Here is a 25,547-nt window from a genome sequence, read left to right as displayed (position 1 = left end):
GGGATGAATTAATCTAGGTATAATATATATTCAAGAAATTAAACATAGTATTTAAATACTTAAAATTGAATCCATGCAAAGTCATGCAAGAGTTTAATCTAAATTAATGTGTTAATTCACTAATATGTATAATGAGTATTTAAAATCTTAAGAATTTAAAATACAAGGTTTAAATAATAATATACCATGCAAATGAGTAATAAATTTGGTTAAGACAATTCAAAAGAGTAGTAAATTCATTCTAGCCATCTCATTGACCTTTAAAATGAATATCATTACTCATCTTTAATTCAATAAGTTATTGGTAAATTCAATACTATAATCCACATCATTTTTCCTCAAACCATTACCTAAGAAAATTATCGTGAACATGCAGTAGAGATAATAAGAAACAAACGGCAGCTAGGGAATGGAAGCAATTCAAAATCCATTCAAATTCTTGACTTGTAACCTCCAACTAAATGCACTTCAAGACTCCTTTATCACCCCTTGAACCTTCATCTTCATTATCTACATTTCCTACACACCCTTACCTTCGAAATTAGCAGAAACACATCAGCAAGAATGAGAGAAAATCGGCAGCAAGGAGAGAAGTAGAAACAATTCAAATTCCTTCAACCCCTTCACTTGTAACTCCCAACTTAATGTATATTATGGAACCTTAAACACCTCCAATAACACTCATATTCATTGGCTAGCAAACCTATACTCTTACCTTCGAAAAATAGCAGAAAACCAGCAGATAATAATAGTGAAAACTGCAGAAAAACAGTATCATGTCTAGAATGTGTCCAAATCAGTTTTTATAAGCTTGAGTCACAGATTCATTCGAATTTCACAACCACAAACAAGTTACTTTCGGTTTCTTCAAATTGTGGGTGTATGCATTTCGGGTTTTCAGTGTGGTTTGGATTATGGTTGGCTCCTAGCCCATAGCCATGGTTCATACAACACTACATCATTTCTAGATCGAGCCATGATCGATGAAATGACCACTTGAACGACACAAGACAATAAAACAATTCAATACATATCACTACACAGAAATTGAGTTCTCGGTTGGGATGTTTCAGTGTCTTAGGTAATGGCTTGGTTTATGGTTGGCTTTTAGCCCTTACCCATGGTCCAAGCCATGCCTTAGGATGTTGGTAAAAGTTCTTGGGCGGTGTTTCAAGCCCATAGTCTATTATTTTCAGAGTTTACTACAAATAAACACAAGCTGCCACTGCTGCACTTTTGACAGCAGCTATGGGATTCGGTTTTTGGGGTTGTTTGAGTTCTTAGTTGGCTTTTAGCCCATGGCCTTTTGACTGGACAGTACCTCAATGAGTTAGGAAAGTTGTGTTTTTGGCCGTTCCTGATTTGGTCTAGTTTAGAGGTCGTACGAGAATTTACGGTGAAAGGTGCCAAAATGACTCTAGAAAAAGTGTTTTATGTTTTTGGATTCCTTTCACCTATTTTCGTGTTTTGCAGTTCTTATGCATATTTTTCAGTATGTATGGTGTATTTTATATCATTGTTAAATGTCGGTTTAATGTTGGTTCGGGTTGGTATAATACCATGATTGAAAATCAAGGGGTTGGTCCTAATAGTTTCATTGTTGGTCCTATTGTTAGGTTTTTTTTTTTGTTCTATTGTCGAGTTTAGGTCAAGATAATATTATTTGCATGAGTCACATATTAGAATTAAGTCGCAGAGAGCCTGGGAGCGATCCAACTCATCCGGTAAAATAAGGTTATAATTATATTACGTGCATAAAAATATAAAATGTTTATTTTTGAGGTATATGCTATATGTCTTGTGGCCACTTTATGTTTATGGGTTTGGAAGTCGGTAGGCGCAACCGAGGAACTCTCCACCCGGTGACTTACGACCGGTTTACAATTATGTATGGGTACGGACATCCAATCCAAGGGCTGTGATTGATCTCTACCACCCAGTATACTGTGATTTAGTCTGATCAGGTGCTCACGTTATGTTATGGGCCACTAGCTTAGAAACATTATCTCTACCAGAAAATTATGATACGCTATGACAGAGCTCTACTGAGCAAAGCTTTTACGTATGATTTTCAGATATGCACGTATTTATAATTATTCATGATACGATTTTCACGGTACGTTTTAAGATACTTTATTTTTACGTTGAATGCGATTTTATGATATATTTATTTGTTATTCACGATATATACATGTTGAGTCTTTAGACTCACTAGACTTGATTGTTGTAGGTATTGATGAGGTCGAGACCGTGGGCGGAGACCAGTGAGCGATCTTGGGACAGCAGTAGTAAACCCGAGGACCTCATGTTTTAGCTTATGCACCTTTTATCATTCAAACACTATTTTAATATGTTGGATTATTTTTAAGTTGTTGTTGAAACACAACGTTGACTTCCACTGTTATCTTTAAAGTTTAAATTATTTACATGTTTATTTTATAAATGAGGCAAGTTAATTATTTAATTAGAAATTTTTTAATAATTCCGCAAAAATACAAATACGAAATATGAGCCTTTACATGAAAAACCGTCGCTTCTAGAATGCGATGCAGCCTCCGGTGACGGATCTCGAAACCGTCGTTAAAACCGTCGCCTTGCCCTTTTCATTATCTAAATAATAATTCCAAACTATAACAAAAGAATCATTAATATTTTCAATATCAATCTTCATAGTTTAATCTAAAAATTAATGAAACTCTAATCAAATAATTGCATGCACAATGATATTAGTATTATGAGAAACATTAGGAGACCTGAAGTAATTAAATTTAATGTCATTATCTAATTTTTATGTAACAAAAATCAGCTCATAATTTTGTGTGTTGTGTGTGTATTTGTATACTCAATCAGGAGTAGGTCTCTTGTGAGGCGGTCTCACGAATCTTTATCTGTGAGACGGATCAACCCTACCGATATTAACAATAAAAAAATAATACTCTTAGTTAGCATAAAAAGTAATATTTTTCATGGAAGATCCAAATAAGATATCCATCTCACAAAATACGATTCGTGATATCGTCTTACATAAGTTTTTGCACTCAATCCGGAAGCCAATTTGCATGATTGAATTTTAGTTAATTTAGAATAATTTTTTTGCCACAATATAAAATACTTTTCATCAAATCAAGATTCTCCGCATTGGTGTCTCCTTTAAACCCTAAGCCTTCACCGCTTTCCACAGGCGAGTCTTCTGTGCTTAATAATTATTTTGAATTTGGTGTAAATACGAAAGAAATCCGTTGTTTTTTTCTGTACCGATAATCTTCGTTGTTTCACAGTTAAATTATTTCAACTCAAGATTTTTGTTAGCCCTTTATGTTTTCTGTAGTGGTTTTTGCCTTTCTGAAATGCGTAAATTGATTTTAAAGTTCTGTGAATTTTTTTTTGCTAGCATAAAGATGTCGTCTTTAAGGAATGCTATTCCAAGAAAATCTCACAAGGAGCGCGCTCAGCCGTAAGTGTGATTATTTTTTGGGGCCATTAATTTCTTTATTGCGAGTTTTGAAATATTTTGACGTATATTTCCGGTTCACTCAATTGATTATTTGTTGTGTGTAACAGGCATTTGAGAAGAAAATTTGGGCTGCTCGAAAAACATAAAGATTATGTCATTCGTGCACGAGCTTATCACCAGAAGGAGCAGACTTTACTGGTAATTTCTACTACACTGCGTCTTGATGGTTTTGGAAGCATTTTATGAACGAAATTTGGCGAGTTCTTATTTTATGGTAAGTCGCTTCTGCGTGTTTATAACAGAAACTTAAGGAAAAAGCAGCATTGAGGAACCCAGATGAATTTTATTTCAAGATGATTAAAACAAAAACTGTTGGTGGAGTCCATAAACCTGAGTAAGCTGGAAAATTTTATTTTTATGAGGTTATCTGTTCTCTTTTGAGGATATTTATTTGAGTGTAATTTCAATATTAGCTGTTGAATGTGGATTTTGTAAAGGAGCCATGCTAATAAGTACACAAACGAAGAGCTGATGTTGATGAAGACCCAAGACATTGGATATATTTTGCAGAAGCTTCAAATTGAAAAAATGGTTTTATTTTAGAGTTCTGGTTTTTTGAAACATTTTATGTTTGCAATCTTGATTTTGATTTTAACAAAACTTGTTATTGTGTTTCTAACATATTTACTCAAGTGTGAAGTTGCAAACACAAGAAGCATGCTGAAACTGAATTCTGCACAAACTGAATTTCTGGCGAGCTTTGGTGTTTTGATGATATATCTCAGCTGGATGATCCAAATGATAATCCGCCAATTGGACTGATTAGAAAACTCAATTTGGGACAAGTCGTATGTCACATCAGTTGGGCAAAATCGGATGTTATCATGGTCTAACTGATCGTTGAATGACCGAACTGATGACATGAAAACAACAATCAGTTGGGTTTGAGCAGCTGTGGTATTTTGGTCATATCTCTCAGCTCGGTTATTGAAACGAAGTGATTCAGTATGCGTTGGAAAGACCAGACCAACTGAACGGAACAAGCAGCTAACCAACTGAACTGAACTGAACCAGCTGCTGACCAGCTGAACTGAACTGAACCAGCAGTTGACCAACTGAACTGAACCAGTTGCTGACCAGTTGAACTGAATGACCAGTTGAGTTGACCAGAGTTGACCAGTCGGGAAATTTTCCAGCAAGACGAATTTGACTGTTGCACTTCCCGAAACAGTACATAAACTTTTCAAACGGTCATATTCTTGTGTCTAACGTATATATCATTGTTGGGGCTTATAAATACAATATATTGAAGATCAAACAAGAGCTTTCCAAGGGGATTCAAAGCATGGGCAGTTAGCATGAATGTATCAGCTAGTTGAGAGCACAAGCCCTTGTGTGAGGATACATTTGAGATGTACACTGTAAAGGATAAATTCCTCACACACAATCACTCACACATATACAAGAGAGTTGAGCATCAAAGTTTAGTTGAGTGTGTCTTCACACAAAGACGTAAAAGATTGTGTTGTAGTCTTTGCATATGAGACATTAAACAATATGCTGATTGTGAGGTGCCGCCTACAATCTTGAGTGCTAGGAGTTCAGTTTTAGACAGTGGGTAAGTCCTAGCTGAATGGGTTTGTACAATGAGTTGTATAAATCAAAGTCTTCTAGTGAATCCTTACCAAGGGGAAGAAGGGGTTACATAGGAGTTATTAATCTCCGAACATCCATAAACAAATTCGTGTCTATTTATTTATTGCATTAATTATCATTTCCACTGTTTTTTAAATATGCATTGTTGAAGCATTTTATGTGTTCTTCAAATACCAAAATATTGCATATCAAGTGTTTGATAAAATGCTTCAACCAAAATAGTTTTACTCATTGAACTTGCATATATTTTAAATGCTTTACAAAATCTTGAATCGGTTTCTACGAAGGATTATTTCATGTGTCTTCCGCTTGGTTTAAAAACCAAACTCGATTTAATTCATCGGTGTTCAATATTTCAAGAACCGAGCTATTGTAGCTCAACGATTACGATAACTGATCCTAACAAGTGTTATCAGAGCGGGTTGTTCTTGAAAGAATATTGAAAGTGATTTTGATGTTTAAAATTCAAAAATTTCAGATTTTTTAAACATATATATGCAAAACTGAATTTTCGCGCAGCTTGCAGCGACCATGAGAAAAATGGCATATCTCCTTGCTCGAGTGTCCAAATGATAAACCGTTTTTTGCGTTGCAAACTAGACTCATAGAGGTTCGCAGCGGTATAAAATTTGCAGCCTAATTATGCACCAGAAAATACAGTTTATTCGTTGAAGGCAGAGCATATGTGCTGCGGCAGAAAATGAGCCATGAAAAAATTGTTTAGTTATCCCTCTTCTTTTATAATTTTCAAAACTTCAAAAATATAGGGGGAGAACTCATTAAAATTTTAATGGAGTTATTATTTTTAAATATTGAGGGGGAGAAAATTTTGTGCTCAAAATATTTTGAAAATATGATTTTTTGATTCATACAAAAAAGGGGAGAAATATGTTAGTTGAATTGATTGTTTATCCAAGGTTTGTGATCATCAAAAAGGGGGAGATTGTTGGAACATTTCATGTTCGCAATCTTGATTTTGATGTTAACAAAACTTGTTGTTGTATTTCTAACATATTTACTCAAGTGTGAAGTTGCAAACACAAGAAGCAAGTTGAAACTGAATTCTGCACAAACTGAATTTCTGGCGAGCTTCGGTGTTTTGATGATATCTCTCAGATGGATAATCCAAATGACAATCCGAATAGTGGACTGATTAGAAAACTCGATTTGGAACAAGTCGTATTTCACATCAGTTGGGCAAAATCGGATGTTATCATGGTCTAACGGATCGCTGAATGACCGAACTGATGACACGAAAACAGCAATCAGTTGGTTTGAGCAGCTGTGGTATTTTAGTCATATCTCTCAGCTCGGTTATTGAAACGAAGCGATTCAGTATGCGTTGGAAAGATAAGACGATGATCTACAAATCATATACAAAAGTAAAAGTCTGAGTAGAAGCTTAAGATGCTGATAAATGGCAATGAAGCTACTGGTTCTGCACCAGTTGAACTGAACCAGACCAACTGAACCGAACCAGCAGCTGACCAACTGAACTGAACTGAACCAGCTGCTGAACAGCTGAACTGAACTGAACCAGCAGTTGACCAACTGAACTGAACCAGCTACTGACCAGTTGAACTGAATGACCAGTTGAGTTGACCAGAATTGACCAGTCGGGAAAATTTCCAGCAAGACGAATTTGACCGTTGCACTTCTCGAAACATTACATAAACTTTTCAAACGGTCATATTCTTGTGTCTAACGTATATATCAGTGTTGGGGCTTATAATTACAACATATTGAAGATCAAACAAGAGCTTTCCAAGGGGATTCAAAGCATGGGCAGTTAATATGAATATATCAGCTAGTTGAGAGCACAAGCCCTTGTGTGAGGATACATTTGAGATGTACACTGTAAAGGATAAATTCCTCACACACAATCACTCACACATATACAAGAGAGTTGAGCATCAAAGTTTAGTTGAGTGAGTCTTCATACAAAGACGTAAAAGATTGTGTTGCAGTATTTGCATATGAGACATTAAACAATTTGCTGATTGTGAGGTGCTGCCTACAATCTTGAGTGCTAGGAGTTCAGTTTTAGGCAGTGGGTAAGTCCTAGCTGAATGGGTTTGTACCATGAGTTGTATAAATCAAAGTCTTCTAGTGAATCCTTCTCACGGGGAAGAAGGGGTGACGTAGGAGTTGTTAATCTCCGAACATCCATAAACAAATTCGTGTCTGTTTATTTATTGCATTTACTTATCATTTCCACTGTTTTTAAAGATGCATTGTTGAAGCATTTTATGTGTTCTTCAAATACCAAAATAATGCATATCAAGTGTTTGATAAAATGCTTCAACCAAAATAGTTTTACTCATTCAACTTGCATATATTTTAAATGCTTTACAAAATCTTGAATCGGTCTCTACGAAGGATTATTTCGTGTGTCTTCCGCTTGATTTAAAAACCAAACTCGATTTAATTCATCGGTGTTCAATATTTCAAGAACCGAGCTATTGTAGCTCAACGATTACGATAACCGATCCTAACAAGTGTTATCAGAGCGGGTTGTTCTTGAAAGAACATTGAAACTGATTTTGATGTTTAAAATTCAAAAAATTCAGATTTTTTAAACATATATATGCAAAACTGAATTTTCGCGCAGCTTGCAGTGACCATGGGAAAAATGGCATATCTCCTTGCTCGAGTGTCCAAATGATGAACCGCTTTTTGCGTTGCAAACTAGACTCATAGAGGTTCGCAGCGGTATAAAATTTGCAGCCTAATTATGCACCAAAAAATACAGTTTATTCGTTGAAGACAGAGCATATGTGCTGCGGCAGAAAATGAGCCATGAAAAAATTGTTTAGTTATCCCTCTTCTTTTATAATTTTCAAAATTTCAAAAATATAGGGGGAGAACTCATTAAAATTTTAATGGAGTTATTATTTTTAAATATTGAGGGGGAGAAAATTTTGTGCTCAAAATATTTTGAAAATATGATTTTTTGATTCACACAAAAAGGGGGAGAAATATGTTAGTTGAATAGATTGTTTATCCAAGTTTTGTGATCATCAAAAAGGGGGAGATTGTTGGAACATTTCATGTTTGCAATCTTGATTTTAATGTTAACAAAACTTGTTGTTGTGTTTCTAACATATTTACTCAAGTGTGAAGTTGCAAACACAAGAAGCAAGCTGAAACTGAATTATGCACAAACTGAATTTCTTGCGAGCTTCGGTGTTTTGATGATATCTCTCAGCTGGATAATCCAAATGACAATTCGCAAACTGAAATGATTAGAAAACTCAATTTGGGACTAGTCGTATGCTGATTTCAGCACACCAGCTGAAACTGAACTGAACAGAACCGGTTGAGCTGAACCAGACCAGCTGAAGACCATTTGAACCAGACCAGCTGAAAACCAGCTGAACCAGACCAGCTGAAAACCAGTTGAACCAGACCAGTTGAACTGAACCAGACCAACTGAACCGAACAAGCAGCTGACCAACTGAACTGAACTGAACCAGCTGCTGACCAGCTGAACTGAACCAGCAGTTGACCAACTGAACTGAACTAGCTGCTGACCAGTTGAACTGAATGACCAATTGAGTTGACCATAGTTGACCAGTCTGGAAATTTACCAGCAAGACGAATTTGACCGTTGCAATTCCCGGAACAGTACATAAATTTTTCAAACGGTCATATTCTTGTGTCTGACGTATATATCATTTTAGGGGATTATAAATACAACATATTGAAGATCAAACAAGAGCTTTCCAAGGAGATTCAAAGCATGGGCAGTTAGCATGAATATATCAGCTAGTTGAGAGCACAAGCCCTTGTGTGAGGATACATTTGAGATGTACCTGTAAAGGATAAATTCCTCACACACAATCACTCACACATATACAAGAGAGTTGAGCATCAAAATTTAGTTGAGTTAGTCTTCTTACAAAGACGTAAAAGATTGTGTTGTAGTCTTTGCATATGAGACATTAAACAATATGATGACTGTGAGGTGCTGCCTACAATCTTGAGTGCTAGAAGTTCAGTTTTAGGCAGTGGGTAAGTCCTAGCTGAATGGGTTTGTACAATGAGTTGTATAAATCAAAGTCTTCTAGTTTATCCTTCCCAAGGGGAAGAAGGGGTGACGTAGGAGTTGTTAATCTCCGAACATCCATAAACAAATTCGTGTCTATTTATTTCTTGCATTTACTTATCATTTCCACTGTTTTTAAAGATCCATTGTTGAAGCATTTTATGTGTGAAGGCCCGAAAATCCTTGCTTGAAAATTTGCGGAAAAATTAAAAATTTTCTTTTTAAAGAACTTAAATTGCCTTATTCGTAAAATCAACTGATAAATCAACTTCAATGTTTAAAAATATAGCAGCGGAAGAAAATAAAGTTTGCCAAAAATTACAGTTTAAGAATATTCAACGACTGATAAAATATTTGAGCATAAAAAAATATGGCAAGTGCTGAAACTGAGGTCCTCGGGTGTCACTACTGCTGACCCAAGCTGGCTCACTGGTCCCCGCCCTCGGCCCTGGCCTCATCAGTACCTACAACAATCAAGTCTAGTGAGCCTAAAGACTCAGCATGCATATATCGCAGGTAACGAGTAAAATCTGAAGTAAAATATGGATGGGATAAAATGTCGTGTCATGAGGCATGCTGAAAATAATCTGTACTGAGCAATTATGATACGTGCATAACTGAACTGAAAATCACAGTAAAAATATTTGCTCCTTGGAGCCCTGTACTGAAATAACTGGTAAAATTTTCTGTTGAGATTATGGTCTCCGCCTGTGGCCCCTGCACTAAGCTGAACTGGTCGGTAACTGGCTACCGGGGAGTATAAAACTGAACTGAGCTGGCCGGTCACTGGCCACCGGGTGGTACCAAACTGAACTGATCGGTCACTGGCGGACCGAATAAAATAATGCTCCCATCATAGTGAATTGACCACAAGCAATATCGCATAAATCTCAAAAATAAGTATTTTCTATTTTTATGCACGTAATAAATTAAATGACTGAATTAAATATCTTGTATCATTTTAGCAACTGGATTGAATCGTCCCCAGGCTCGCTGTAACCTAAATATGCCATGAAAATATGCAATATATTTTTCTTGACCAAACTATGCAATTAAGTTTGAAAATGCGACAATTACGTCTACCGACTTCGTATTTAATCATGACTCCGAACCAACCCGAACCAACACTGAACCATCATATAGTCATGATTAAAATACGCTTAAAATAATGAAATAATGCTCCTAAAATGATGGGGGTCGAAATCTAGGTGAAATGGAGGCCAAAACGTGAAACGTTCTTTCGAGAGTCAATTTGGCACATTGCACCGTAAATTCTCGTACGACTTCAAAAATGATCTGAATCACGAACGGTCAAAACCACGACCTTCCTAACTCGATGAGGCACTGTCCAGTCCAAGGCCATAGTCTAAAAGCCAACCAAGAACTCAAATGACGCCTCTGAACAGCAGCATACTTGCTGTCAAAAAAATACAGCAGCTGCGCACTTGCTTTCCTTGTGTCGTTTTCGAGGCTATCGGCCATTGGGGCTTGAACCGCTGACCAAAACCTCTCACAAACATCCCAAGGAATGATATGAACCATGGCTAAGGGCCCTAGGCCAGCCACAATCTTCACCATTCCAGCAACCAACCGAGAAGATCCACCGAGAGCACATTTGATGCGCGTGTGGTGTGATTTGCTTGATTGTTGTCTCGTGTCGTTCCAGTGGCCATTTGATTGACCATGACACGATCTAGACATCTTGGGGCATGGTATGAACCGTGGCTAAGGGCCATAGGCCGAACCAGATCCACACCATTCCACCATAAGCGAATCAATACATGCTGTATAATGAAGGGGCCGAAGGGTGTAGGGGCTGTTCTTGATGTTTTAATTGAAAACCGAGCAACCATGGACCAAGCCACCAAAAGGGCAACTTAGTCACGTCTTAGACTTGCTAGGGAAGTGATCTAACCATGGCCATAGGCCCTTGGGGCAGCCAAGATTAGATCCCTTCTCCTTGGACAAAAATCTGAATTTTTGAAGCTCAATATGACCCTCATAGGGGATGTGCTGTCATTGACGAATTCTATTGTGTATGGGGCTGGAACCAACGTTCTATCATGACCCTAACATGTCCTAGTACATGTCCATATGCAGCTTTGAGCCCCTGTAACGATCCATCCCTGAAATCGAAACAAAACATACCCACACGTGAAGCATGAAAGTCAATAAAAATCTGTGCAGAATTTTCGTTTCTTGTCTACTGAAATTTTCGGTTTTTGCAATGATAAAACCTGATCATGTACTGAAAAATAATTAATAATATGACTTGATTGAGGTTTGAAAGAAATCTAAACATGCCTTGGTTTCGTTTGAATGAAAAACGAAGGAATACGATGGCTCGGCGCGGAGGAGGTGGAGTGATTTCTATTCTTGCTAGCTACCCGATTTTCCTCTCTTATTCTTGCTAGGATGCTCACGGTTTTTACACTGATTTTATCTCTGATATTGCTCTCAGATTCTCGGTCATGGGGAGGGGGTGATAGTCGTTAAAAGGGTGAGGAGAAGGGGTGCACAATATAAGGGAGAATCAAGACCAAGTATCCCTCAAATTTGAATTTGAATGGTTGTTTGATATCAACTATTGTTGGGGTGCTTCTAGAATGGTATGGCCGATGATTAGCTTGCTAATGTAGACTAGGATAAGCTCTAATAATTAATTAAATGGTGCTCCCAAAATCATTGAATTATCCTACAAATTAAATACCAAGAAGGGGTTAAAGTTTGATGAGTTGGCAAAGAGTTTGTCTAGCCAATAATGGGGTGACCGAAATATTCCTAATAAAATGAGTGGGAAATTTTGATTATTTACTAAATTAATAACTCTTAAAAACCTCACTAAACTCTTAAATAATTTAGTGACTAAAACCCTTAATTAAGTAACTTAAATGAGCTTATTTCTTAATCACCTCAAGTAATTAAATTAAATCCTCAAACCTCCTTTTTAACTTAAATGAACTTACTTGCTAGCTAAATTAACTTCTGGAAATATTTCTCGAATCTTAAATTCTATCTCAAAACTCCAACTCCAGTCCGGCCTCACTGAAATAACTGAAATGCTAAAAATCAAACTACTGCATGAAATAATAAAATAATTAACTTCAAAGAAATGCCTTTAAAATAATCATGCAATGAAGTCAATTAAATTTTAAAAATCTAGAATTATGCATGACTTATACGTAGACTGATTTACGGGTTCTACAATCCTTCTCCCCTTAAAAGAAATTTCGTCCTCGAAATTAAAACTCAACGAATAACTCGGGGTAACGCTCTCTCATCTCCAGCTCAGATTCCCACGTGGCTTCCTCCTCTGAATGGTTGAGCCATTTGACTTTGACTCGCTTAACCAACTTGTTCCGAAGTTTCTTCTCCTGCCGGTCTAAGATCTGTACCGGTCTCTCTTCATAAGATAGGTTCGGAGTAAGCTGCAACGGCTCGAAATTCAGCACATGCGAAGGATTTGCCATATACTTCCTCAGCATGGAGACGTGGAACACATTGTGTACTCCGGCCAGATTCGGCGGAAGAGCTACACGATAAGCTAGCGTCCCAACTCTGTCAAAGATCTCAAACGGTCCAATGAATCTCGGACTGAGCTTCCCTTTCTTCCCAAATCTCATGACACCCTTCATAGGTGCCACTTTCACAAATACATGGTCGCCCACTACGAACTCTAGGTCTCTCCTTTTCTGATCTGCTTAGCTTTTCTGTCGACTCTGCAGCCTGCTGAACAATTTCTGGACCCAACTCTGCTCTCTCTCCTACTTCATCCCAATGAACAGGAGATCTACACTTACGGCCATACAAAGCTTCATACGGTGCCATACCAATAGAAGACTGGAAGCTGTTGTTATAGGTGAACTCAACCAATGGTAAGTTCGACTCCCAACTCCCAGAGAAATCAATGACGCAAGCACGAAGAAGATCCTCCAAAATCTGAATAACTCGCTTTGACTGCCCATCTGTCTGCGGATGGAAAGCTGTGCTAAACAGCAACTTAGTACCCAAAGTCGAATGCAAACTCTTCCAAAATGAGCAAGTGAATCTAGGGTCTCTGTCAGATACGATCGAAACTGGAATACCATGAAGTCGGACTATCTCCCGGTTATACAACTCTGCATACTGAACCATGGTGAAAGTCGTCTTAATAGGCAAGAAGTGCGCTGATTTGGTAAGACGATCTACAATCACCCAGATGACATTCGATCCTCTGGCTGACTTCGGCAAACCGGTCACAAAATCCATGGTAATGTTCTCCCACTTCCACTCGGGAATAGGAAGAGGCTTGAGCAGACCTGCTGGTCTCTGATGCTCGGCCTTCACTAACTGGCAAGTCAGGCACTCGGATACAAAACGCCTGATGTCCTTCTTCATCCCTGGCCACCAATACAATAGCTGCAGATCTTTGTACATATTCGTACTCCCTAGGGTGAATAGAGTACGGGGACATGTGGGCCTCTGTTAGAATATCTGCTCGGATAGAACCACTGCTAGGAACCCACATCATGTCTCGGTATCTCACAATACCGTCGGTGACTGTATACAAGACACTGCCCTTGGCTTCATCTCTCTTCTTCCACTGTGCCAATTGCTCATTTGCTGACTGACCATTGCGAATACGGTCAAGAAGGGAAGACTGAATGGTCAAGGTAGATAGACGGGGAACTCTACCTCGAGGATAAGTCTCGAGATCAAACCTCTGCATCTCAGTCTGAAGAGGTCTCTTAATCGTCAAGTGAGCCATCACTGCGACTTTTCTGCTCAGTGCATCTGCAACTACATTAGCCTTACCCGGGTGGTAGCTAATGTCACAGTCGTAATCTTTCACAAGCTCCAACCAACGCCTCTGACGCATGTTCAGCTCCTTCTGCGTAAAGTAATACTTGAGGCTCTTGTGGTCGGTAAAGATCTGGCACTTCTCTCCATACAAATAATGCCTCCAAATCTTCAATGCAAAAACTACGGCGGCCAACTCTAGATCATGGGTGGGGTAGTTCTTCTCGTGGGTTTTCAGCTGTCGAGACGCATATGCTATCACCTTCCCATGTTGCATCAAAACTGCACCTAAACCGAGCTTCGAAGCATCGGTATAAAGGACAAACTCACCGGGCCCTGATGGCATGGCCAAAACTGGTGCTGAGATAAGAGCTTGCTTCAAAGTATCGAAGCTCTTCTGGCACTCATCGCTCCACACAAACTTCACATTCTTCTTTGTCAATGATGTGAGTGGAACGACAATGGAGGAGAATCCCTGAATGAATTTCCTGTAATATCTTGCTAGCCCAAGAAAACTGCGGATCTCGGATGCATTCTGCGGCACAACCCAATCTCTGACTGCACCGACTTTCGTCGGGTCTACCTCAATGCCACTGCTAGAAACAATGTGGCCCAAGAACGCCACCTTCTCTAACCAGAATTCGCACTTACTGAACTTTGCGAATAATTTATGCTTCTGCAAGGTATGCAGCACTGTGGTCAGATGTCTGCTGTGATCCTCCCGACTCTTGGAGTAGACGAGAATGTCATCTATGAACACTATCACAAACTGGTCGAGGTACGGCTGAAATACGTGATTCATGAGATCCATGAAGATCGCTGGCGCATTCGTCAGTCCGAACGGCATCACAAGGAACTCGTAGTGACCATAACGAGTCCTGAAAGCTGTCTTGGAAACATCTGCATCTCTCACCTTCAACTGGTGATAACCGGAACGCAGGTCTATCTTAGAGAAAATCGAAGCTCCCTGCAACTGGTCAAACAGATCCTCAATCCTCGGCAATGGGTATTTATTCTTCACTGTAATCCTGTTCAACTCCCAGTAGTCAATGCAAAGCCTCATAGAGCCATCCTTCTTCTTCACAAATAAGACCGGCGCGCCCCATGGAGAAAAGCTCGGGCGAATGAACTCCTTGTCGAGAAGTTCCTGAATCTGTTTCTTAAGCTCTGCCATCTCTGTCGGTGCTAATCGGTACGACGCTTTGGATATCGGAGCTGTACCTAGTATAAGCTCAATGAAGAACTCCACCTCTCTCTCCGGTGGCATACCAGTGACGTCTTCGGGAAAAACGTCTAAGAAATCTCTGACAATCGGAACATCTGAGGCTGACTGGCTGGGTTCCTCGGGGACAGATAAAAAGGTCGCTAGAAATGCCCGACACCCTCTATGCATGAGCTTCCTAGCCTGAACATATGGAATAATGCGCGGTAAAGGAAAGTACCTGTCCGGCTCAAATAAGAATTGCTCCATCCCAGGCGGTCGGACAAGAACAGATCTCCGCTGGAAGTCTATCAACACTCTGTTCCTCAATAGCCAGTCCATTCCTAGGATAATGTCAAATTCTGGCATCGGTAGCACGATCAGATCCGCATAAACAAGATTACCGTGCAGCTCCATATCTATATCTCGGATAACATTGGTAGCTGCCATCTCCTCGCCTGACGGCAACACTACTGAAAAGGCTATGTCTAGCCCAATGGTCTTGATCTTTTGAAAGTTTGCAAAGACCTCCGAAATAAACGAGTGAGTGGCCCCTGAATCTATCAAGGCCTTGGTAGCGGAACCAGATATAAAAATTCTCCCTGAAAGATCGGAACTCTAAGTTGAATCCCACTACAAGATCTAAACTTATCAACATGCAAAGGTCAAGGTTCTTCTAGCTTAATTCCCCCGAAATAAATCTGAGTAGAGCATGAAATCCTATAACAGTTCTAAGTTCAAAATCTAAATCCCGATTCCCAAAACGCTGAAATTCGAATAATAACTCAATGCTTAAAGGTACCTGTCAACAACATAGTCTCCGTGTTTGTTTCCGCTGCATGGATAGCAAAAACTCTGCCTTGGGTAGGCAGATGTCTCTGAGGGCACTGTAGCAACATGTGGTCTGGACTGCCACACTTAAAACACTTTCCTGAGCCAGACTTACACGCTCCAGGATGGCGGCGTGAGCACCTGGGGCAGACTGCATGCTCAAAAGTCCTCGGGGCTGGGCGTCCCTGCTGTTGCTGCTGCTGCTGCTGGCCTCTGATTCTAGGCGGCCCATGAAATGGCCTCTTGTTTTGCTGCTGATGCTGATGAGGAGGAGGGCGGTATGGTACTTGGACTGGGCACTTGCCCTGGCGATCCCTCTCGATATCCCGCAGATCCTGCTCTGCGGCAAGGACTTTGGAGACAGCAATCTCATAAGTAGCAGGGTCAGACACCCTAACATCCCAGCGCAAGATCGGCCGTAGCCGCACCAGGAAATGCATCAACTTTGCTCTGGCATCATTCGCTATCAGAGGCACAAAGTGACAGCCTCTCTCGAACTTACGGATGAACTCCGTAACCGTCATATCACCCTGTCTCAGACTCATGAACTCGGTGGTCAACCGAGTGCGCACTTCCTCGACAAAATATTTGGAGTAGAAAACCTCCGTGAAGCGTGTCCATGACAGTGTAGCCAAGGTCAGGGCTACTGCTGCTCCTTCCCACCATAAGCGGGCATCTCCAGTGAACAGATAGGTGGCGCATCTGACTCTGTCGGCATCTCCCAGCCCCATAAACTCGAAGATGACCTTGAGGGATTTGATCCATCCCTCAGGAATCATGGGGTCAGACGTCCCAGAAAACTCCTTCGGACGCATCTTCATAAACCTTTCATAAACCGCCTCGGGCCCTGTTGGCCTGGCTGCGGCTGCGGCTACGACATTGTTCCCAGCAAACTATGCGAAGAACTGCGTCATCCCAGCTAGCATATGAGAATTCATGTCAGGTGGAGGAGGAGGAGGAGGAGGAGGAGGAGGAGGAGGAGGAGGAAGTACCTGCCTCTCTTGTCTCTGATCAAACTCGTTCTCATGACGGCGCCCACCACCGCCTCTAGGGCGTCCTACTTGGCGTCTAGGGGGCATACTGTTCCATACATAACCCATACATAACTAACATGCATAATTCCATAATTTATTTGAAATGAACACTGAAATACTGAAAATCTGATCGTAAACTATTTCATGGAAGCATGCTGTCAAAATAATTCATGCTAGAAATAAAATGCTGAAATGTACAACTTACAGACCGAAGGCGTGACTTCGTGAGCTTTTCGTGGTCAGTAGTAGTGTAACCCTTAACAAGAACATAGGCTCTGATACCAACTATGAAGGCCCGAAAATCTTTGCTTGAAAATTTGCGGAAAAATTAAAAATTTTCTTTTTAAAGAACTTAAATTGCCTTATTCGTAAAATCAACTGATAAATCAAGTTCAATGTTTAAAACTATAGCAGCGGAAGAAAATAAAGTTTACCAAAAATTACAGTTTAAGAATATTCAACGACTGATAAAATGTTTGAGCATAAAAAAATATGGCAAGTGCTGAAACAGAGGTTCTCGGGTGTCACTACTGCTGACCCAAGCTGGCTCACTGGTCCTCGCCCTCGGCCCTGGCCTCATCAGTACCTACAACAATCAAGTCTAGTGAGCCTAAAGACTCAGCATGCATATATCGCAGGTAACGAGTAAAATCTGAAGTAAAATATGCATGGGATAAAATGTCGTGTCATGAAGCATGCTGAAAATAATCTGTACTGAGCAATTATGATACGTGCATAACTGAACTGAAAATCACAGTAAAAATATTTGCTCCTTGGAGCCCTGTACTGAAATAACTGGTAAAATTTTCTGTTGAGATTATGGTCTCCGCCTGTGGCCCCTGCACTAAGCTGAACTGGTCGGTAACTGGCCACCGAGGAGTATAAAACTGAATTGATCTGGCCGGTCACTGGCCACCGGGTGGTACCAAACTGAACTGATCGATCACTGGCGACCGAATAAAATAATGCTCCCATCATAGTGAATTGACCACAAACAATATCACATAAATCTCAAAAATAAGCATTTTCTATTTTTATGCACGTAATAAATTAAATGACTGAATTATATATCTTGTATCATTTTCGCAACTGGACTGGATCGTCCCCAGGCTCGCTGCAACCTAAATATGCCATGAAAATATGCAATATATTTTTCTTGACCAAACTATGCAATTAAGTTTGAAAATGCGACAATTACGTCTACCGACTTCGTATTTAATCATGACTCTGAACCAACCCGAACCAACACTGAACCGTCATATAGTCATGATTAAAATACGCTTAAAATAATGAAATAATGCTCCTAAAATGATGAGGGACGAAATCTAGGTGAAATGGAGGCCAAAACGTGAAACGCTCTTTCGAGAGTCAATTTGGCACATTGCACCGTAAATTCTCGTACGACTTCAAAAATGATCCGAATCACGAACGGTCAAAAACACGACCTTCCTAACTTGATGAGGCACTGTACAGTCCAAGGTCATAGGCTAAAAGCCAACCAAGAACTCAAACGACGCCTCTGAACAGCAGCATACTTGCTGTCAAAAAAATACAGCAGCTGCGCACTTGCTTTCCTTGTGTCGTTTTCGAGGCTATCGACCATTGGGGCTTGAACCGCCAACCAAAACCTCTCACCAACATCCCAAGGAAAGATATGAACCATGGCTAAGGGCCCTAGGCCAGCCACAATCTTCACCATTCCAGCAACCAACCGAGAAGATCCACCGAGAGCACATTTGATGCGCGTGTGGTGTGATTTGCTTGCTTGTTGTCTCGTTTCGTTCCAGTGGCCATTTGATTGACCATGGCACGATCTAGACATCTTGGGGCATGGTATGAACCGTGGCTAAGGGCCATAGGCCGAACCAGATCCACACCATTCCACCATAAGCGAATCAATACATGCTGTATAATGAAGGGGCCGAAGGGTGTAGGGGCTGTTCTTGATGTTTTAATTGAAAACCGAGCAACCATGGACCAAGCCACCAAAAGGGCGACTTAGTCACGTCTTAGACTTGCTAGGGAAGTGATCTAACCATGGCCATAGGCCCTTGGGGCAGCCAAGATTAGATCCCTTCTCCTTGGACAAAAATCTGAATTTTTGAAGCTCAATATGACCCTCATAGGGGATGTGCTGTCATTGACGAATTCTAGTGTGTATGGGGCTGGAACCAACGTTCTATCATGACCCTAACATGTCCTAGTACATGTCCATATGCAGCTTTGAGCCCCTGTAACGATCCATCCCTGAAATCGAAACAAAACATACCCACACGTGAAGCATGAAAGTCGATAAAAATATGTGCAGAATTTTCGTTTCTTGTCTACTGAAATTTTCGGTTTTTGCAATGATAAAACCTGATCATGTACTGAAAAATAATTAATAATATGACTTGATTGAGGTTTGAAAGAAATCTAAACATGCCTTGGTTTCGTTTGAATGAAAAACGAAGGAATACGATGGCTCGGCGCGGAGGAGGTAGAGTGATTTCTATACTTGCTAGCTACCCGATTTTCCTCTCTTATTCTTGCTAGGATGCTCACGGTTTTTACACTGATTTTATCTCTGATATTGCTCTCAGATTCTCGGTCATGGGGAGGGGGTGATAGTCGTTAAAAGGGTGAGGAGAAGGGGTGCACAATATAAGGGAGAATCAAGACCAAGTCTCCCTCAAATTTGAATTTGAATGGTTGTTTGATATCAACTATTGTTGGGGTGCTTCTGGAATGGTATGGCTGATGATTAGCTTGCTAATGTAGACTAGGATAAGCTCTAATAATTAATTAAATGGTGCTCCCAAAAGCATTTAAAGTTTGATGAGTTGGCAAAGAGTTTGTCTAGCCAATAATGGGGTGACCGAAATATTCCTAATAAAATGAGTGGGAAATGTTGATTATTTACTAAATTAATAACTCTTAAAAGCTTCACTAATCTCTTAAATAATTTAGTGAATAAAACTCTTAATTAAGTAACTTAAATGAGCCTATTTCTTAATCACCTCAAGTAATTAAATTAAATCCTCAAACCTCCTTTTTAACTTAAATGAACTTACTTGCTAGCTAAATTAACTTCTGGAAATATTTCTCGAATCTTAAATTCTATCTCAAAACTCCAACTCCAGTCCGGCCTCACTGAAATAACTGAAATGCTAAAAATCAAACTACTGCATGAAATAATAAAATAATTAACTTCAAAGAAATGCCTTTAAAATAATCATGCAATGAAGTTAATTAAATTTTAAAAATCTAGAATTATGCATGGCTTATACATAGACTGATTTACGGGTTCTACATTATGTGTTCTTCAAATACCAAAATATTGCATATCAAGTGTTTGATAAAATGCTTCAACCAAAATAGTTTTACTCATTCAAATTTCATATATTTTAAATGCTTTACAAAATCTTGAATCGATTTCTACGAAGGATTATTTCGTGTGTCTTCCGCTTGGTTTAAAAACCAAACTCGATTTAATTCATCGGTGTTCAATATTTCAAGAACCGAGCTATTGTAGCTCAACGATTACGATAACCGATCCTGACACTGGTTTTTTGGGTCTCGGGTTCTCGAGATAGCAGTCATGCAGGTTCTTTATTCTGAAATTTAACTTTTTGGATGCAGAAAATTGAAAGACTTAATGGTATGCTGCATTCTCTTGACAATCAGTCATCATCCAAACATGTTTATTATGCCGACAACAGGTGAGTGATCAAGCCCTTTTTCTGCTGATTCTTGATAGTTTTCATACCCATTTTTTAGAGTAGTCAATTTCATGTTATAACAGTTATGTCACCAAAAAAGTTTATTCTTTTCTCATTATTAGATATGGTTGCTTCTGATAGCTCAATTGATTTATTTCTTCAAAGTCATTTTATTCCCTTCTGCTTTAGAAAGAACGTCTAATATGTAATCTAGGCAATTAAGATAAAACTATCCGAAGGCCAATTTCAAAAGTTCAATGACCAAGGGGCAATGAGACTGTCTTCTCTGGAACTTCTGTTTGAATTACTTGAGTTCCATGTTTACACTTGTGTGTCTGCAAATGACAGATTTTTTTTTCATCCAAGACAGTGATTTGGTGGTAATGTACTGGTCACACAAAGTATTAATGCATAAAATGGTGCATGGCAAATATTGCTCAGTAGTATAGCATTTTGAACTTAGTAGATATTTTTGTTTTTCATGAAGTATGTTGGCTGGCTGTTGATTCTCTTTCTAGGGAGGAGGCAAGAGAAGTACGCAAAAAAGTTTCAGAACAAGGGAACCCATCAGCTTTTAAAGACTTGCCTAAAGTTATTTTGAGGTACTGAAAGCTATTTTTTTTAGTCAATTGCCACCTACGAAATTGGATTGCCAGATTGATAACCTGTTTCTACTTGCCTCCCCACAATTAAGATCCCTACCGAGTACCGAATGATATCATTACCGTCAATCCATAAGCTATATTGCAAAAACGAACTGGAATACACATTTTCCTTGACAATCAGAAATAATTTGCTTTAGTCTGCCTGTCCTCACAGCTCTTTCATTTGTCTCTTCACCACCCATACTTTACCCCCTTTAAGTTATCAATACCTCACTTGTTAATTAAATATGGTGATATTTGGCGCCTTGTAATAATATCTTATTTTTCTTATTGAATTTAGTTTTCAATTTCTACTTATTTGGTATTCCCTGCTATTGTTCGAGTTTTCTCTTCAAAAACTTTTTTGGATTTGTTGGTCACAAATATATACCAATTGGGAATATCAATCGCATGCTATGTGAGTTAATTATAATTCCATTTATGCATGCATGATAAATATTTATGGTCGCGTGTCCTTTTTGTCTTGTCTGGACTTTTTACTGGGCTTTTATTTCTTCCCAGAGATCAATACTATCCCGTCATTGTGAGTGCTGTATCTTTGTATAAATTTTATGGGAATTAGGAGATGATACTTTTCTCCATCATTTATCCTTGCCACTTGACGAACTTTGGTTCAAAAAATCGAATTGATGCACAAGTGCTAGAGCATTTAAACCCAACTGACGTTTCTTGTATCATGAACTACTATCTATCAAATTCCTTAAAGGGTCTTGCTTGTTGGCAATCGTTGCTGCATTTTCCTAAAATTTAATCCTTTTTCTATGTTGTATCTTTCTACTTTGATTTTGGGTATTTAGTTTTATTCCAAATGACTTTTCTGTTTCTTGTAGAACATAACTTTTTCGAATCAAATGGTTGGTTATCTGTCCGCCGTGCACAAATCCTTTTCCTTTTGATGATTTTTGCTTTGGTTGATTTCCAAATTTCTTTTCCGAGTCTCCTTGGCTTTAGGCCTTCATATTACTTTTGTTTCTCTTCAACATCGAGAAAGTTATACTAGAATTTGTGGTTGAGGAGTTTAGTTTAATCGTGTATAGAAACACGGTCAACATGCAGGAAGACAGATTCTTCATATCGAGAGCTAGAGGCTAGAAAAAAACAGTTAAAAGATCTAGAGAAAATATACACGGATATGTCTATGCAGAAAGAGTTACAGGTATCAATATTTCAGAGAGTACGTTTTACGCTTCATTTTTTCCTTGTTTCGTTGTAGGGTAATCATTTTAATGCATCATTGGTGCAGAAAAGGGGTAAGAAACGCAAATTGCGTGAAGATGAAATGGTTAGTCCCACTTCAAGACCCGTGTATAAATGGCGACAAGAAAGGAAACGTTGAATAGAATACTTATTTAACGAAGATTTCTTGAATGAGAACTTGAGGAGGGGACGTGCAACAATATCCTGTAGCCATCTGGGAAGCACAATTTTCATAACTGTGTGGAAACTGTGTGATTTTTTAATCGGAACAACCGTAAACGTTGAAACATAATTTTTCTGTGACTGATGTTGGAAAAGTATACTTCAACGTTTTCATAACCGGATCACCTTCATAACCGGACCGGTGATCGAATCGAAAAACACATGTTGAATTTATGGTGTGACTGAAAATTGTTATATTATATAAAATAATAATATAATATTATAAATAATGAAAAAGATATAGTTACCGATATAGTGATATTTCATGCTTTTAAGTTCCCAAAAATACTCTGTCATTAGAGCAGTCAGATCCATCAAATTTCACTGCGAAGAACTACAATAATGTGTGTAAAGTTTATAGCTTATATTTTCATTGTCGAAATTCTTTTCCATAAAAATATAATAGAAACAAGTGGGAAAATAGAGTGTTGTTTTGTGTTTTATATATATATATATATATATATATATATATATATATATATATAGAAAACTAACATTTAAAAATATGTTCTATTTAGATATATGTGTAATAAAAGAGTTACTTTGGAGAGAGTTCAAACAAGTTTTATGGTTTATGCATAAGTTTTTAGGTTTGCTACCTTTTGCTATGACAAGCGAGCAAACTTGGGCCGCCACACATCGATTTGGTATTTAAAGAATTCGGTGGTGAACCCAAGTTGGTGATCTATTGTTAAATTTGATCGTGAATTATTTAGTTCTGGCCATATTGATAAGTTGTTTTTTATACTGGGTGAGAAAATTGAAGATAAGACATTTCTAGATTTGATAAAAAGGTTGTTTGAATGTAAGATAGTCAACATTGAATTGATAAAAAGGGGTCTGCCTCAAGAATCTGCCTTGAGTTCGATGTTGATCAATGTTTACTTTAATGGGTTTGATAAGGAAGTTCAAGAATTACTATTAAACACGAATAAAGAGATTCCTAAGTTCGTGGAAAATGATCTTGTATCGGCTGAAAGACATTCAGACCATGTTTTTTTATAAGCCATTGAAGATTTATGTTGTCCGATTATTTGATGAGATATTGATTTTTACTTTAGGAACAAAGATTGATGGCTTTAGAATTGAAGAATAGAGTAGTGAAGTTATTAGAACGTGATTTGGATTTGAGAGTGGATAAACTTACAACTGTCATTCATAGCGCGGTTCACTACAGAAAAACGGAAGGCGTAGCGACGGTTTTAATAAAACCGTCGCCTATTAAATTTAGCGACAATTTACTAACACCCGTCGCTATAATAGCGACAGGTTTATTAAAACTGTCGCTATATTAGCGACGGTTTTTCATCAACCGTCGCTAATATTGCGACAATTCCACAAACCGTCGCCCATGTGCGACGGTCTTGTATTCTACCGTCGCTATGTTAGCGACCGTTTTCAATCAACCGTCGCTTAATTTTAAAGACGACGGGTTTTATCAAAACAGTAGCTATAAAGCGACAGTTTAAATAAACCCTCGCTTAATTTGATAAGCAACGGTTTTCATAAAACCGTCGCTATATAGCGACGGTTCAAACTAAATATAGCGACGGATTTTACGAAACCGTCGCTAAATATAGTGACGGGTTTTTAAAACCGTCGTTAATATTAAGCGACGGCAAAAGAATCATTAATATTTTCAATATCAATCTTCATAGTTTAATCTAAAAATTAATGAAACTCTAATCAAATAATTGCATGCACAATGATATTAGTATTATTAAACATTAAGAGACTTGAAGTAATTAAATTTAATGTCATTATCTAATTTTATGTAACAAAAATCAGCTCAAACAAATGATAAAATATTTTATTTTGTTTAATAAAAAATATCGCTAAAGCCTATTTTTCTAAAATTTGTGGTTCGTCTATAATTATCATATGCTAATAAATATTTCTTTATGTTTATAAACCAAATTAATCTTTTAAAATATGATATCATCTCTAACAATTTCATAAATTTGAAATAATAAAATACTATCATATTTAAGTAATTATTCTAGTTAATTATAAGAAAATCATATAAAAATTATTTCTAAATTTTTTAATATAATATCAAGATTTTGTTTTTTTATTTCTGTGATATCATAATTTTGTGTGTTGTGTGTGTATTTGTATATTCAATCAGGAGTAGGTCTCTTGTGAGACGGTATCACGAATCTTTATCTGTGAGACGGGTCAACCCTACCGATATTAACAATAAAAAGTAATACTCTTAGCATAAAAAATATTATTTTTCATGGAAGATCCAAATAATATATCCATCTCACAAAATACGATTCGTGATATCGTCTCACATAAGTTTTTGCACTCAATCCGGAAACCAATTTGCATGATTGAATTTTAGTTAATTTAGAATAATTTTTTTGCCACAACATAAAATACTTTTCATCAAATCACGATTCTCTGCATTGGTGTCTCCTTTAAACCCTAAGCCTTCACCGCTTTCCACAGGCGAGTCCTCTGTGCTTAATAATTATTTTGAATTTGGTGTAAATACGAATGAAATCCGTTGTTTTTTTCTGTACCGATAATCTTCGCTGTTTCACGGTTAAATTATTTCAACTCAAGATTTTTTTTAGCTCTTTATGTTTTCTGTAGTGGGTTTTGCCTTTCTGAAGTGCGTAAATTGATTTTAAAGTTTTGTGAATTTTTTTTCTAGCATAAAGATGTCTTCTTTAAGGAATGATATTCCAAGAAAAGCTCACAAGGAGCGCGCTCAGCCGTAAGTGTGATTATTGTTTGGGGCCATTAAATTC

The 25,547-nt window shown here is 38.3% G+C and overlaps 1 protein-coding gene across 1 annotated transcript; it reads left to right on the top strand.

The window, feature by feature from the left end:
- Positions 1–3,395: 3,395 nt before the first annotated feature.
- On the top strand, positions 3,396–22,705 carry LOC140803177 (probable U3 small nucleolar RNA-associated protein 11). The gene is made up of 8 exons (XM_073158892.1): positions 3,396–3,454; positions 3,562–3,652; positions 3,757–3,848; positions 3,952–4,045; positions 20,625–20,704; positions 21,223–21,306; positions 22,426–22,525; positions 22,613–22,705. Exons 1-8 carry the CDS (start codon positions 3,399–3,401, stop codon positions 22,703–22,705), a joined length of 690 nt encoding a protein of 229 aa, XP_073014993.1. The 5' UTR covers positions 3,396–3,398.
- Positions 22,706–25,547: the final 2,842 nt, after the last annotated feature.

Source organism: Primulina eburnea, chromosome 10, assembly GCF_022965805.1.
Source record: "Primulina eburnea isolate SZY01 chromosome 10, ASM2296580v1, whole genome shotgun sequence".
Classification (NCBI taxonomy): domain Eukaryota; kingdom Viridiplantae; phylum Streptophyta; class Magnoliopsida; order Lamiales; family Gesneriaceae; genus Primulina; species Primulina eburnea.
The sequence above is the reverse complement of the archived record's forward strand: the minus strand, read 5'-3'. Positions and strand labels throughout refer to the sequence as shown.

Bases quoted from the DNA above. Each gene is read 5' to 3' on its own strand.
- LOC140803177 (XM_073158892.1), top strand. From the start codon at position 3,399: ATGTCGTCTTTAAGGAATGCTATTCCAAGAAAATCTCACAAGGAGCGC. The intron at 3,849-3,951 runs GTAAGCTGGAAA...GATTTTGTAAAG, and splicing joins GGTGGAGTCCATAAACCTGA to GAGCCATGCTAATAAGTACA. The intron at 4,046-20,624 runs GTTTTATTTTAG...TTTTGGATGCAG, and splicing joins AGCTTCAAATTGAAAAAATG to AAAATTGAAAGACTTAATGG.